We start from the raw sequence: 16,558 nt of genomic DNA, 5'->3' as shown, positions 1-16,558 counted from the left end.
GGACTAGCAGTAGCGGTGGCGGCAACGGCAGCGGCATAGGCAGCAGTGTGGTTGCAATGATGATGCCTCTTGTGAGGAGATATAGAGGATCCCCATGCATGCATGCCTCCCCTTGGCTTGTAATTTTCATTTTTGATATGTATTACTTTCAGCTAGTGCTTGCAACCATGATGTCACAAGCACTAGAACTCATAATGTAAAAACATTTCATCTATATATATGAAATTTCGTGTGCTACATATATTGTTTTGTTTTTAGTATCCAATCTTCGAAATAATATTTCTCTATTTTTCCTAAGCATACAATTTGATGTTGATGGGGGGAAAAAAACCAGAGAGCATGTGGCTGGTTTGTTTTTCATACCTCTGTTTTGCGCGTCTATCAGTGCATGTAAATTGCAGGATAAATGCGCGTCTATTCTCGTCGAAAACTTTCAGAGTAAACGTGGTTTTAGATGTGTAGATACACGCTTGTATAGACGCACAATATGAATATGTCCACTTTTTTATAAATATGATTATATATTTACGTAGCGCATTTATACGCGCGTCTATAGGCGCGTCTAAGTGTGCGTGTAACTCTGATCATAAGCGCGCTTTTAGACGCGATTTTGTAGACGCGAAAATAGACGCGTTAATAAACGTGCCCGTCATTTTTTTTCACAATTCAAATATTGCGTCTACAAGCGCGTCTATGGAGCCTTTTTGTAGTGAAAGAAGACTCCTTTTATACATATCTCTGCTTGCTCCAGCCATGTGTTAATGTGCCTCCCTCTCACTTGCACCTGCACATTCAAAACATAGCCTTTGTGTCACACGGAATCCTCCTCTTTAGATCTATTTAAGCTTTGATTAGCCTCGAACGTACTCTTATACCATGTCATAGAGTAGTGATGCAAAAGTGTATGCATATACTAATTGTAGATGATGAACAGGGAGAAAAGGGAGAGAAAAAGAGAGAGAAGAACGGCAAGAATGTTGAACATTGAAAACTAAATAAACAAGCTGGAGTTCATTCTATGCAAGCCGGAGTTTGTGAGAGAGCTGGAGAGCATGATAGGTGCTGGGGGACTGTCGCCGGGGGCTCTGCAAGTAGCATGCTCCTTCCCGTGGCTGATGCACCCGGATTCGGACAGCCTGAAAAGCATGTGCGAGGCGTGGCTGGTTTCCCGTTTCGGGACGCTGGTCCTCAACCATAACAATCATGATCATAGCGATAAATCGCCTGCAGTAGCTGACGTGCAGATGGCGGTGAAATCCGAGCTTCACATGCTGGCATGCCTGGGGTACGCCAACGGGTTGAGTAGTCGGATGGAGCCCATCGTCAAGCTTATTGCCTGGTTGTTCATCTTAGACGACCTTCTGGATGATCCCGAGAAGATGGGAGTGCATCCGGCCGCCGCCGAGCACTTGGCGGCTGTCATCATGGGGTTGTTCGTCGGTGGCGGAGATACCACAGGCACGCTGATGGACGATGCGGAAACGTGCAGTAAAATTGTGGCCGCCACCCGCGACTGGTGGGGCGCCATGTGCCCTCACATGAGCCCCGCCCTGCAGGCCCGCTTCGTGGCCTCCCTGGACGACTACTTAGATGCGGCGGGGCGCCAGCTGGTGGAGCACCGAAAGGCCGGCTCCCTGCCTGACGTCGTTGCTTTCGAGTCCATCCGAGAAGCCTCTAGCGGATGGGGAATCTGCGCCGTCATCCTGGAATACTCTCTAGGTATCGAGCTCAGCGGTCGGACTCTGTCCCACCCTCTTTTCCACGCCCTCCACCACCACGTCTGTTTCCACACGAGCTGGGTCAATGATCTCCTCTCCTTCCGCAAAGAATGGCTGGAGGGCGACACTGTCAACCCCATCCCTGTCATGTACTTCAATACCATTCAGCGTCGACAATATGATCAAAATGATGCCTCATGCAATCTGGATCTGCCTCATCAGGGTGCTAGGAACAGTGAATGTAATTCTTTGCTGCAGTCAGTCATCTTGCAGGTGTGCCAAGAGATTGCAGACAAGGATGCAGAGTGCGTCCGTCTCATGCACGACATCCGCACGTCATGCCCGGAGCTCATGGAAGAGCCGCGCATGGACGATTATCTGGAAGGCCTATCCAATTGGCTAGCGGGAGTCCTGCACTACACTACCGTGAGTGCTCGCTACGATTATTAGAAGGCTCGGGTTGAGTAGCGCTGTCTCTGTCTCTCTCTCTATGTGGGCCCCTCGCCGTTTACTTATCCATCAATTAGGTAGCCGGAGGCCTGCACTTGATTAAGGTGAGTACCTCGCGTTGAGTAGCTTAACCCACCCACCCACTTTATCGAAAATGAGGATTTTCTGTACTGCATCAGTTGTATATGCCAATTTAGTCTCCAAAGGCCATATTGGCCCTTCTTTAAATGTCACAATGTTACCTACTGTTTATTAAGTAGATATTTATAATAGCATTGGTGATTCCTCACAACCCGTGCCAACAAAATTACAAACTTTTCGGTCTCTAAAAGGGAACTTTGTCACTTTTCCACATGACAATAAGATCATACATGGCAAGAGACCTAATAAGTCTCATAAAGAGGAGTTTAAGGGTGTTGCAATATCTTTTATGGGGGCAACATCGCTATACTGCTGTACAAGACTTCCTTGTAGTTTCGGGAGGGCTCTAGTTGATAAGCTTGGGCTATAACAAAATCAACCGAACAAAGTTGTACATACTTGCACACAGAGATTGGTGTGGGCATGCTACAACTCTCATTCGTTCTCCAAAACCCCCCCCCCCCCCCCCCCCTCCCCTAGCCGCCTCCGCCTCCAACCCTCGCATCCAACCCCCCCACTAAACCTACATTTTGTAGCAATGTTTCCACAAGGCCTAATAAGTCATGAGAAGATCAGATTAAGGGTGTTCCAACATCTCTTGTGAGCCATACTACTATACAAGGCTTCCTTGCAGCTAGTGTAAGGGCTCTAGCTGATGAGCTTGGGCTATAATAAAAGCAATCGAAAAAGTTGTACACAAAGATTAGTGTGGACATGCTACCGCTCTGATCCGTACTCCAACACTCCTATACCCTCACCCCCTCCCCCCCCCCCCCCCCCCCACCACAAGGAACTTTTCATCATTCCCCATATTGGAAAAATAAGAGAATTCCCTAGTACAAAATACACATAACTAGGGAAATTAAATCATAGAAAAAATAAAACATTTATTAGTTGGAGAAATTAGGGAATCACATAGGAAATTTTCTACATATGAAAATTTTTCTACATAGGAAAAAATGTAATTTCCTTACATAAGAAAATTTCCCTACGTAAGGAAAAATAAAATTTTCTTTATAGGGAATATGTGATTCCCTTGTTTCTTTAACTAGAAAATGTTCCATTTTCCCTATGAATTACTTTCCCTACTTATGTGTGTAATTAACTAGGGAATCCTCTTTTGTTTCCTTCCTATGCAAGGAAATTTTCCTATGTGGGGATTTTCCAACATAGGAAAATTTTACTATGTTTTCTTATATAGAGAATTTCTTTTACATATGATAGTTTCCCTATATAGAAAATTTCTTATTATGTAATTCTAATTTCTCTCTAACTTGGAGTTTTTTCTAGGTTGGACATGCCTACTTTTGTCTATTATTAAGTAAAAATTTATAAAGCAAATTCTCAATTAGAAAATTATATAGAGATTGTTTAGTTAATTTCAAATAGGATATAGTACACATCTAATTGATTAATATAAACTCAACAAATGAAGACATCACTACATAGTGCCAATAAAAGAGATAAAAATACAAGTTTCTAAAGTAGTAATGAGTTTAAAAATTAGGAGTGTATAATAGCATTATGCTACAATCTTTACATCATCTAAACTAATCATATTGTTGCTTGTGGCTATTACGATCTTGCCATTCTCTAAACGTGTCAATGAACAATCTTATGTATCATATTATCACTTGTTGGCTTTTGGTCTTTTTAAGATTCATATATGTACTTTTGAATGAAAATTACATATCATAAATCATATACACACCGAGATACTTTAAAAGTATGGTCTCCATTTTTTTTTTCTCATATCAACTTGCATTTAAAAAATAAATCCCAAAATATTCAACTAATATAATTTATTTTAAACCAAGTGAATCATGATATCTAAAAATACATATTTATATTATTATATTTTTAGACAAATACCATTTACACATACAAAATAAGTCATTAGAAAGTTACCCTTTGAATATCACTGAAAATATCCATTTCAATTCTTGGGTTTGAAAGATCATTACATTGCTAATCCAAATGAAATAACTAAATAAGATTATTCTTCTAATGTAAAACTTAAAAAAATACAAAATTCATGTATAATACCTTTAATCTCTTTTCTTTGATGTTGTTACCTCCTTTTCCACTTATTTGTTGCAAATGATTCATCATTTTCTTATTAAATAAATATAATTATAATTAAATGCTAAATTATATTTTTAATTTTACTAGATTATGTAAATATTATTTTCATATAAGTATTAATATTTACCTTTCACTTTTTCAAACTTTTTCACGAAACTTCATAATTTTTTTCATCTACATGAACCTAGATTTAAAAATAAACTTAGTAATCAAATTTTAAAACATGTAACTGTCAGAAAATAAAACATACACATTATGTTTTCTTGAGTTGTTGATGTTTCGTTGTATGGTTTCTTTAGAATATACTCTTTTTGTTAAACCATGTAACAATAACTTTAAATAGCTTGCACAGCTTTCCACATCAAGATCCTTATCGTTTTCAATATCCTTTAGTAATAACAACTTTTAACAAAGTAAATAATGAAATAAAATATTAAGAATGTAGATATATAGTCAAAATGAAATTTAACATAGATATGAAAACCTAGTTTGTTGTATAATCTTGAAATTCTTAAAAGCTTTCTTATCTTTCGACAAACATATTCATCTAAGATAAATAAATATTCATATATAAACATATAGAAAATATATATTGTCTAATAAAAATATAAAATTCTAAATAAAATCACTACTTGCAATGATAAATCTATTTTTAAATCTTTTTGCGGACCTTTAAATATTTATTCTTCTCCAGGAAGCTAAGATAATGCATCACATATATATTAAATGCATGAAATACCATAAAAGTATGAAAACCATGCATTAAAAGATAAACACATAATTTCATAGGATACCTTTTCCAAGGCTTGATTGATTGGAATATCATCCATAGTTGGGATATATACATCTAGCTTTTGAGAGTCATTAGTAGGAGTATATGCTTTACACTACCATCAAAAGGTATATATATGGGTATGGAAGAAGTGAAACTAACAAGATAATCAGAAACCCAAACATATAAATCATATTACTTACTAGTGATGCTATTATATTAGAAATCACATCTTCATCTATAGATTCAACCTTATCTAAATTTTCAACTTTAAGAAAGACTCTTTCTATATGCGAGAAAATTAATGGGTTCACTAACTAAAATTCTTTGTCTCAAATATTAGGAAAGCCAATGAGAAAAAAATTGACTAACTTACCTTCTTTACAAGGCCATTTCTTCTCAAATACTTCCTCTCATCTTGCCTTGTACTTTTCTACCAGTCATAAATATCACACTCTCTCCATAAGTAATCACATCCATGAAACTTCAATGGTAAAATTTCATGGTGATTTTGAGATATCATTAATTTAATATATTCTTTTTTAGTCTTTCTGCAGAGTAGATCATTTGACTTTAAGGAGTACCATTGCACGTAATCTCCACCAAAACCCCAATAAGGGCTTCCTAAGATAAGCTCTCAAAGAGTATCATGGCATGTAATCACACATAAGCTTACCTTCTCTTTTTGTGAAGATTAGTATGATGCTCTTTCTTTTGTTCTATGCTCACTATTTTGATCTTCCTTTTGCAGAGATTTCTGGCATACATTGGATAAAATTATGTATCTAGAGATTGCCATATGATTGTCAGATCCCATGAAATATTTGATAGTTGGATCAAAATCATGGAGAGATACTCTTGAGGTGAGCTTATATCCTAGGAGGAGAGTTTGAGAAAAAAGGGAAGGCAACATTCTCTTGATGTATTTCATTACCTTATTGGTCTAAAGGATGGAGAAATCCTTACACTACAAGAGGAGATCAATGAAGGTCATATCATTTTTCTTAGAAATAAATGGAATAAGGAAGATATGATTGACATGGAAAGAATGGCTACGCAAATCAAGCAAGATAGCGTCCTAAAGGAGGAATTAGTCACTCATTTCAATGCCTCAGTTCCAGAAAGTAGCATTGTGATTAAGACTTGGGAAGAGCTTGTTGATCACGATGATATCAATGATGAAGTTCACACAAATATTTTAGGCATTTGCAATGATTGGGTATTAAAAAAGCTCACACGTGGAGCTGATGCAGGGTTCCTACCAAATGGAGCATCCTCTTCAATTCTCCACTAGTTTGCCTTAGCATGTATATGTTTTCGGATGCAATCTAGAAATCTTTGATCTTATACATAATGTTTACAAAGATCCAATTACCATTGGGGTTGTTGTTCTAGATACAACACATGGAGTTGAGGGAATGGAATGGAAACTTATAAAGTTTGGAAAGGTTGTATCCACTCTACTACAAATGACATGTGAACCTAAACAATTCATGTTGTTATCATTTCTTGATCGAAAGCAAATGGTAGCTTTGGAAAATACTCTTGAAAGCATTTCTTGCAAGTATCATATGCTAACTCCTACTATTGACTTCCTACCAATGGATAGAACCTTTGATTTTGGATCATTATATTCCTTTGTGGTTTTGACATTAGTGACCATGGAAAAAAGCTTCATCAATTTTGAGAGATATATAAACAATGTCAACAAGCCTACCATTTTGGACTTTGAAGGCTTGGATAAGGAGTGCAATGATGAAGACCTTGAAGAAGACTAGAGGATTGCAAAGGCCATTTTGAGAAAGAAAAGGAAAGTTATGGGGACTGCAATCAAAGCATTCAATGATGCTCATGGTGTTTTATATGATGTATATGCGAGTAGACTTATATCTAAGGTGGCATTAGTATATCACATGAAGACTATTGTTGTGGTTTGCAACACTCAAGACCAAACAGAGGTTGAAGCACAATTGTGGAGAGTCCATTAGAGTGTCAAAAAATTTTCAAATGCCCAAGAGGTTCCTCCTACTCAAGTTCAAGTTCTTGAAGTACCACCCGAGGGCATAGAAGAATCGATCCAAGATATAACAAGTTTAATTATGAAAGAGAAATTAAAGGCTAATTTAGGTATTTAAACTTCATTCCTTCTCCTTTCATTGATGAAAACACATTCATGTAATTTGGTTTTTTTCTTGAAAAGTGACCTCTATTACCATTTGTAATATTTTATTTCTTTGGTGATATTGCTTAAAGAAACTCTGTCTTTAGGTTTTTTAATTTTTTGCAAAAGCTATCAAGCATGTTTGGTTTAAAAAATCTATGTAAGTAAATCTTTTGCTCAAATAGTTATAAAGAGCTCATTAAAATTTATCATCATTTGTAAGGAGAACTGTTTAAAGGAGATATTGTAATCTAGTGTCTAAGAACACTTATCACACTAAAAAGTTTGAGCTAGCTATGCAAAAATTACTTAAGTTTATTTTTAGACCTTATTTTAATTAAACTCTCATATGTGTTGTGCAGTGATCTTGTCATGTTAGTTTTGGTTAGATTTGTCCACATGGTCAAATCTCTTATCTCTTATAATCTCTTGTACTACATCGCTAGTGTGTCTAAGGATATACCTTATGATAAGAGAGCCAATAATATATTACACACCCCAAAAAAGTTTCACTGCACCCCCAAAGGACTTTTTACCTCTCTAGCAAATATTACAACAAAGATTTCACCTCAAATGTTTCTTTTGAGATGTGTATATGGAATATTAAGATAAAATGCTTGTTACAATTTATAAGTTTAAATATCTATGGGATATAACTAGTTCAAAAATAGAATGGTTAGTCCTTAAGAAGAAACTTTAAAAACTTTATCCAAATAGAGTATACCTTCTCTCAATTTAATTTCATGTGTCACTGATATGTGACATTAGTTTTGGTCACCTGGTCAAATGTATCATCTTTAAATTTTCTTTTAATAATTAGGAACAATAAATACATTCTTTGTAAATGCCATTTTGAAAGCCTTTTTATAATTTGAGTATTCTTAATACTATAATGATAAGATAATTTTTGTAGCTAAATACAATTCTATATTGTTAGTAGTCCAAGTATACTTATAATTAGCGATAAAAAGAAGATATGGAAAACTAATTTTATTAGAATAGATTTTACCTTAATGAAATAATTATATATAGTTCTTCAGTAGTCCAAGTATACTTATAATTAGTGATAAAAAGAAGATATGGAAAACTAAATTTATTAGAATAGATTTTACCTTAATGAAATCATTAGATATAGTTCTTCACCTCATGATATTACTCTTGGTTATATTTGTCCACATGGTCAAATGCCTCTTTTCTTAAGATTTTATTTATTAACTAGTACCTATGCATGTATTTGTCAATATGAAGTTGAATTGCTTTAGTGTTATATGCCAGATTATAGCTCAAACATTAAGTAGAATGGCGAGGAAGTAAATGAATTGAATATACTTCTTTTTCTTCTTTGTAACTTCAACTAAGAAATCTATGGTTGGATATATAATATATTCTACAATAGTAGAGCATGATGTTGTAATTCTCGAGTAAGTTACTCATGAATATATATGTGCATTATGTGGGTTCAAAATAAGCTATTTTTAAAATACCATTTTTATACATTTCTACATATAGAAGGGTGTAATACAAAGGGGTTATTTATAGATTGAATAGAAAAGGGTTATCTTTTATTTAAGAAAAATTCACAGATAAGGATATTTATAAATAGGCCTTAAATGCACGTGATGTAGAGAATATACATATAGTAACTTTTCCAAGGTGTGATTTATGTGTTCTTGATAAGACATGTAACACAATTATGTGTAATACTTGATCTCAATGGTCTTCTTTTACAACAATGCTTTGCTATGTCTAAAAAGTTCCAAAGTTTTCAAATGGGAAAGCAATGGCTTGTTCTTTGACTGGGATGTATGGAGTTTCTTGAAGCCTTATTTGCAAGATTCCAAGTGGGAGACTTGGGTAACTTATTCATAAATATATGTGTGCATGACATAGGTTCAAAATAAGGTATTTTTAAAATATCATTTTTATACACTTTTTACATACAAAAGGGTATAATATAAAGGGGTTATTTAAAAATTAAATAGAAATGGGTTATGTTTTATTCAATAAAAATTCACAGATAAGGATATCTATAAGTAGGCCTTGAACGCATGTGATGTAAAGGATATACATATAGTAACTTCCTCGAGGTGGGAGTTTAGTCAAGTGCTTGGAGATCCATGCAAAAAGGAAGTATCCTTTCTTCATGGTTTGGGGCCAAGAACAATGTCATATACATCCACTCAAAATCATATATAGATCAGATAAGATGGGAGTAGAAGCAATGTTCAAGCATCTAAAGTATGTATGGGATCAATATGGAGATTTTTATTGGCATGCCAAGACTATTCTCATTGATGATAGCCCATACAAAGGATATCCAAATCCTATTCACAACCGCATTTATCCAAAAACATTTGATATTGATAATGGAGACTCTATCTTGATCAAAGAACTTCTACCATACTTGACTTGCTGAAGCAAATACTATGATGCACTTGAAGTTATCAAGTTTAATTGATATTGATAGGAGCCAACTCAATATGGACATGAATTGTATGCACAATTCAAGATTGTCATTGATGAGTGAAATAGAGTAAATAATGATGATATTTCATCTTTATCATCAGCACCATAGAAGATCATGATTAAAAATGGAAGATATATTCAACCTTCAATCACTTCTTGCTTCAAGAGACCATGTATTATACAAATATCCTCAAGAAATGCCTCATGTCATCCATCTGTTACATTGAACAATTCGCAATTATCCAAGTTGAAGCAAACTCCTTTAGTCTCTACTTTGGAATATATGGAAGCAATGTAGCTTGCTTATTAGTTAGGATATCACAAACATTTCATAAATGGTAGTGCAGCTAAAGTTTTATATAAAATCTACAAAAGCTTTATTTTTCCAATATACATGATGTAACAAGGCAATGACTCTATATGAACTAATTTTGACTCCCATAATAAAAATATCCCTTATATTAATGGATTTTGTAGGGCTATAAAATGTATGCTTGTTCAAAATGTAAAGTGTTTTATGTAGTTACCTTGGTACTTTTAAACACCACCAAGATTAATGAGAGAATCTACTTAATGTTTTTTATTCTCTCAATAACATTAGTTAATTCTGTTGAAATTTCTTATAAAGTGGCTTAAGTTCAATTTTGTACTTTATATCTTAGCTAACAACTAAGTCTTAAATAAGAATAGAATTTATATCTATTTTTTTGAAAACACAAATCATTGGTCAAAGGTTAAATCTTTGGTTTTAGAAAAATCATAAACTTCTAGCTTGGTTATAAATCTTCATTTTATGATATGAAAGTTCATTTAGCTATTGAAAGTGTTAAGCTAGTTAATTTTAGCCAAAGCCAATATCCATCTTGTCCACATATTGTTAAGATAGATGGAACTTTTGAATAAATAACATTTATATACGTATATACATACAAAAAAAACAAATGGGATGAGCAATTATTTAACATACTTGTGTCTATTGGTTTATACAAAAAAAATAGCATCATCACATCATAGGTTATCCAAACTTATTACCATGTGGTATTAGATCAAGTTATTAAACCATACCTTTTTAGTGGTGACTCTTTTAAGGTCTTAGTTCATGAAACGTATACATGTCACTTTAAATGATGCTATATCTAAAATAAGAAACTCATATCATAATATCTTCAAATCCATAACATTATAAAGTTTGGCCATGATAACATATCTTCATATAATATTTGAGGCTCTTCTATTCTAAATTCTCTCTACACTCCTTCACACCTTTGTATGCTTACATCAAACTTGCAAATTTCTTACATATATCCTAGCTAAGACTCCTTGATGTTTCCACCACCATACAACATTGCATTTTTTTAGTATGTTAGAAAAGATAGAGTGAAACCCAAATCTCCTAATAGCCACATAGCTTACACTTCATCACTTAAGCTCTCAAGATGTGTGATTTCACATTTGTAACATACAGAGTGCCTTTTAAATACAAAAATTAACATAATGCTCTCTTTCATTCACAAAAATAAGATATTCATTAAAAATGGAACTTGGAAAATTCTTAAAATATCTAATATGGTATTGTCGATCTGAATAGTAGAAATAGAAGGACTGATGAGGCTTGTCCTTTCGCTTCTAAGTGTCTACTTCTTCTTTGATAGTTGCAAGATAAGCCTTCTGTGATCTCTTCCTAGTATGACAAAACTTTTCAATGTTCCCAATCATGTTAGAAAAGTCACAAACAATGTCTTTCTTCCATGTGCACTTATTCTAAACATAGATCACCTATTCTTCCTTTGAGGTGCTTGCTTCCTCTTAACCTTTGAGCTTTTTTTCTTCTTCAAGAAGTGATGCTTTGATGTCTACTCGCTTGGGATTAGTGTGGTGGAGATGTTACCCAATTTTGGAGAAAGACTCTTGAGCAAGACTCCAATGTATATGTCTTTTTCCATTTTTAAGTTAATCCCTGTAAGTTGAGTTAATAGACTTTCCATATAATTAAGGTGAGTTTCAAGGGATGTATTAGTCTTCATATCCAACTTGAAAAATTCAATCAACAATCCATATTTTGAAGATTTACATTGGACACCAAACAATGTGTCCAACTATTCCCAAGTAGCATGAAATGTATCACACGTGTCTACATGGTGGATATAACTCCTATCAAGCTCAAGATTGATGATTGCTTGGGCTTTGTCATCACTCTTTTACCATACTACTACAAGAGTATAATCTCTGGTCTTCTTCTCTTGTCTGCATGTGATAAAACACAAGCCCTTGTTCATGAGGATTACATTGATCCTTATCTGCCATGTGTGAAAGCTGACACCTTTGAAGTGACATGAGGGTGAACCTTTGCCCACAATAGATGGAACGAGTAGCAATAGATGTTTGGAAGCATATCAACACAAGAGTTGAATCCAATTTTTTCAAGAGACATAAGAGCATTAGTGCTAAGAAGCACTAAATGGGTATCAAAAGATACTATGCTTGTTGAGCTTTGATGATCAATATTGAATCCTTCAAGGTGGGTCTTTTCTTGCTAATTTGAAGGGTTGCCCTTGCTAAATACTAAGTGTCGTAGAAGTGACTTGCTCAAGCTAAATGGAATAGGTTAATTGAGTGAGAAATGAGCTTGAAGAAAAGTAGCTGGGTTTTCTCCAAGCAAGTGGTTTTTCTCTCATAGTAACTAAATAATGCGCCTATAGCCACAAGAAGAATCGCAGTGTGTATGTTTTGTGGAAGCTGTATAACTAGTCAGGGGCACCATTTGGGTAGCAAGTGAGAAAAAATACAATGATGGAGATAGGCAATCAAAATGTGAAGCTTTGATATGATATGGAGAAGCACTAGGAGTCAAGGGAGAGATCTCTAAAAGAAAGCTCAAGTAGATATGACTTGGAGTGTGAGATCTCATCCCTCCAAGTGAGGCATGTGCTACTGGCTATGAAGATCAAGAAGAGTAGAGTGAAGATGGAGGAAAGAGATAAAGACTTTTTCTGGCTAAGCTAAGTTGAGGTTGATAAGAGCTGGAGGAGTAGTGTGCATAGCTAAACCCCCAAGCTTAACATGGCTCTGATACCATGTTAAAAACAAGGATCTTGAGCAATGGTTTAGCTATGGTGGTTGGAACTTATAGAGACTATAAGCATGATGACTGAGAGTATTCCTCAAGCAAATTACATTCCAAGATAGATTAGCTTGGATTCATAAACACAATCTTGAGTAGATCTCATACACATAGATTGAAAGTATAAAGTACAATAGAATTTCCTTCAAATGATTGCCAATTACATTCTTTTATCGTTGCAAGATGGTACCGATTTTCCTCACTATGCCTATGGGATAAAAGATAGCTCTTCTTGGCTGTCGCATGTTCCTTACCTTACTACTCCATACAAAGAGACTATCATAGGAGTGCGATTGAATTATTATCAACAATCATGATATATATGAGTGATGCCACACTCGATGCATCTTAGGTTAGTCTTTGCGAGTGTGTCTGTTCCCATCTGGTGTGCTAGTTGTGGCTTCGACTCTTGAGTTACTAGTTCCTTCATACTATCAATGGAGAAATGGATGAGAAGGTTTCTCTTTGCTGTTGACTCCTAACATTTCAAGACTCATAGACTTCATAGTCTAGGCTACTACTCTAGCACGTCAATAGAGTTTCAAACTCCTAATAGCCAAATGATAAACTCTTTGAAACTTTTGGAAAAGTCAAGTTCCTGTGTGGTTCCTTGTGTGTGTGTTCTTCTTGATCTCACAAGTTGTTTCTTGGGGTGCTTACCCTTCGAATTTATCTCTCTTTTGTCAATCTTTCTTCTCATTGTGTGCTAAGTGCAAGTGTGGAAATTGTGGATCCAAGCGTTTGCTTTTCCTCTCAATCACTTTAGTCATGGTTATTTCTTTGTATGGGACTCAAAATTATTTGACGTTGGCTGAGGCCTCTCGATAGCTTGGCCAATAATCTCTTACTCATAATCATGTAAAATGATTGGAATTTAGCTCAAACTTAGATGGTTTCCCCCCTTCCACTTGCAGTGGGTCCTATGGCTAGATACAGAGTTAGCCTAATGTGTGTGTGGACTAAGTGTGCAACTTGTGCCAAGTCCTTGCAATATGACAAAGTGTTTCATTATTTTAACAAGATCCTTGTTGAGTTCTATAGTATTATAGTATTTAATTCAAATATTGGATTTCAAAACATATAAGTTCTCAAGATACTTTGCAACACTTTGATGCCAAAAATTCACAAGAGTGAGTTGTGTGAAATTTGGCTTTCATTCTTTGCAAAAGCAAGGTGTACTTTTGCAAGCAATATTGTATGTATCACGGTCAACAAGACAATAATCCTAGAGAAAATGAGATGAAATCAATGTTATGCAAGGGTAGATGTAATATTCCCACTCGTGAATATTGATTTCCCGCACACTGCATAAACCTCGTGCAAAGGTTATCTTTCATATTGGAATTGCCGGCAGTGTAATCTGTGACCTGCACGCGAGAAATCGAGACCTCCGCATTGGCAAAGCAAGCCCGAGGGCTCAAATCCACAAATCACACGTAAACACCCTCTTGGGAGGGGCAAAATGGATATTATTAAAGCAATTTTTTTTATATTTATCCCTTTCCCCCAGCCGATGCACGGCTAGAGGAGAGGGAGTGTGGGGGGATGGGCTTAATGGAGTCGTGGGTTGCATGAGGAGGGGGAAAGCCATGCAGTGGCCACGTGGTGGAGCTCGTCTCTTCCCCCCCTTGTCCTATAATTACACCCTCTAAGGTGTGAAGGGAGGATGGGGGGACGAACAGCTGCTGCCATCGCCGTGCTGAGGAGAGAAGAGGGAGAGTAGGGCACATTAGGGAGGAGGTTGCCGAATGGGATAATCGAAGGGGGAGGAGTAGATGTTCAGAGAGGGAAGTGGAGGCTGCGCTCAGGAAGGATAAGGAGGAGAACGCTCCCGTGCCGCCGTGCTGGAGACGTCGCCGCCAGGTTGTCCGCCGCCACTCCCAGGGCCACCGACTGTTGCTGCCTATAGTGCTGCGGCTGCCGCCATTTTTCCCCCTGCCATTGTCCTCATAATCCCCTCCCTTCATCAACGGAAACATCTACCCAATCATTGGCCTCCTTTCTTCCACGTCGGGCCTGCTCAAATTCAGAAGCTTCCTAGAAGCTTCTCTAAGAAGCTTCTAAAGGATAAGGCCTTTGGGCCTTGTTCCTGCGTGCCTTTCCGGTTTTTAAACCGGGCTCATAAAGCTCCTTCCCACAAGCCTTCCCATAAGCCCCAATCCCACAAGCTCCCGAGTCTTCAAAGATCCGAATTTCGGTGAAGGAATCTCCTGCGTTCAAGGGAGAAGGCACATCTCAAGGCTGTTCGAAGAAAGCGTAGAAGCAAGGGTAATCCGCAGAGTCTGTGATCACGTCTACGATGGCCCCCAAGAAGTCGCAAGGCGTGCCTGCGGGAGGATCTTCTCCTAGCATTCACATGGACATCTCCCCGAGCCCACAAACCTAGGTTTTTACTCTTGTGATTCCATACAAAAGTAATGCATTAAGCATGATAACTTCATGGATTAGGAAGCACCCATGCATGTTCAAATTCACCTAGCCTAGTTAAATGCAATTGGGAAAATTGGTATTTTCAATGCTATAAACGCAAATTGTCTATCCATCTTACGACCTTAATAGTATGTTGCCTTGTCGTGCTTTTCAAAGTGACGAGCCTAGAACACGTGTTGCCTATCATTATAAGGTTGGAATTGTTAAAGTGCACCGTTGACTAGACATGGAAGGATTAAGCGTATGTTGCATTTTTAGGCAACATCTTCCTTGTAATGAGTCATGAGGAAAAGTTAACACCCATAAGATGTTATCCGAAAAGAAATAGAAGAGCACGAAATTAATCTTATGGACTTGCAAGTGGCATGTAAAATGGAAAAAGTTAACACTAGCTTTAGTTTTGTATGAACTTCATTAACTTCATTGTAGCTAGGAGAAAGTTGCGTGTTGCATAGTCGTCATGCAAAAATTTCATTCATCAGGAGCCGTATTTAGGAAAGGTTGCATGGTTTAACAAAGCATGAGATTCTAAAGTGTAGATAACAAGGTAGTAGGCATGATTATTTGATGTAAGTCCTAGTAGGTCCTAGGAAAGTTAGTATCCAGATTATCATGTATTTTTACTTTACCAAGGAAAGATAGAGTTATTGTGAACTATGTGATGCGTAGAAGCAATGAATCGCATGTTTACGTGTATTGTGGTAGTTGCAACTATTTTTCTCCTTTAGATCTAGTTTATTATCTCTAGGAAAGGTTCATCCTTGTCGCAAGACAAGTATATTGAATTGTCTAAATCACCTAACCCACAAGGGATTCATATAGGCATGATTCAATCGATATGATAAATATCCCAAGTGCTAACTAGGGTTTAGCGCGTTAAGGATTCGACCTAGTTTTACACTTGTTGCGAAGTCAAAACCCTCAAACCCAAAGATCATACCCACATTCACGAAATGTTAAGTCAATTGGACGGGCTTGCAAGAAACGATCTAGGGTTTCTACCCTAAGGATCACTCGTTCAAATGATGAAACTCGAATTGAGTTGGAACCCTAGGACCAAACGTTGTCGGTCTAGTGTAATTAGGAATGGGTTGGGTAAAAAGACACCCTAAACCCTGCTTCTCGTCTGAAGATAATTCCGATACTAGAAAACGCCGTTCAATGGGTGAAATGATCCCATGGAATAAGATGCGACACTTGTGCAATAAGTTGCA

General features: G+C 36.4%; 1 protein-coding gene across 1 annotated transcript; it reads left to right on the top strand.

Moving 5' to 3' along the window:
• The first annotated feature begins 1,052 nt into the window (after positions 1–1,052).
• Positions 1,053–2,168, top strand: LOC148028306 (sesquiterpene synthase 2-like). The gene has a single exon (XM_087689943.1). It carries the CDS (start codon positions 1,053–1,055, stop codon positions 2,166–2,168), a length of 1,116 nt encoding a protein of 371 aa, XP_087546069.1.
• The last annotated feature ends 14,390 nt before the right edge of the window (positions 2,169–16,558 follow it).

The sequence above is a fragment of the Lygodium microphyllum genome, chromosome 12, assembly GCF_053477565.2.
Source record: "Lygodium microphyllum isolate KBCC chromosome 12, Lygodium_microphyllum_v1.1.10, whole genome shotgun sequence".
Classification (NCBI taxonomy): domain Eukaryota; kingdom Viridiplantae; phylum Streptophyta; class Polypodiopsida; order Schizaeales; family Lygodiaceae; genus Lygodium; species Lygodium microphyllum.
The sequence above is the reverse complement of the archived record's forward strand: the minus strand, read 5'-3'. Positions and strand labels throughout refer to the sequence as shown.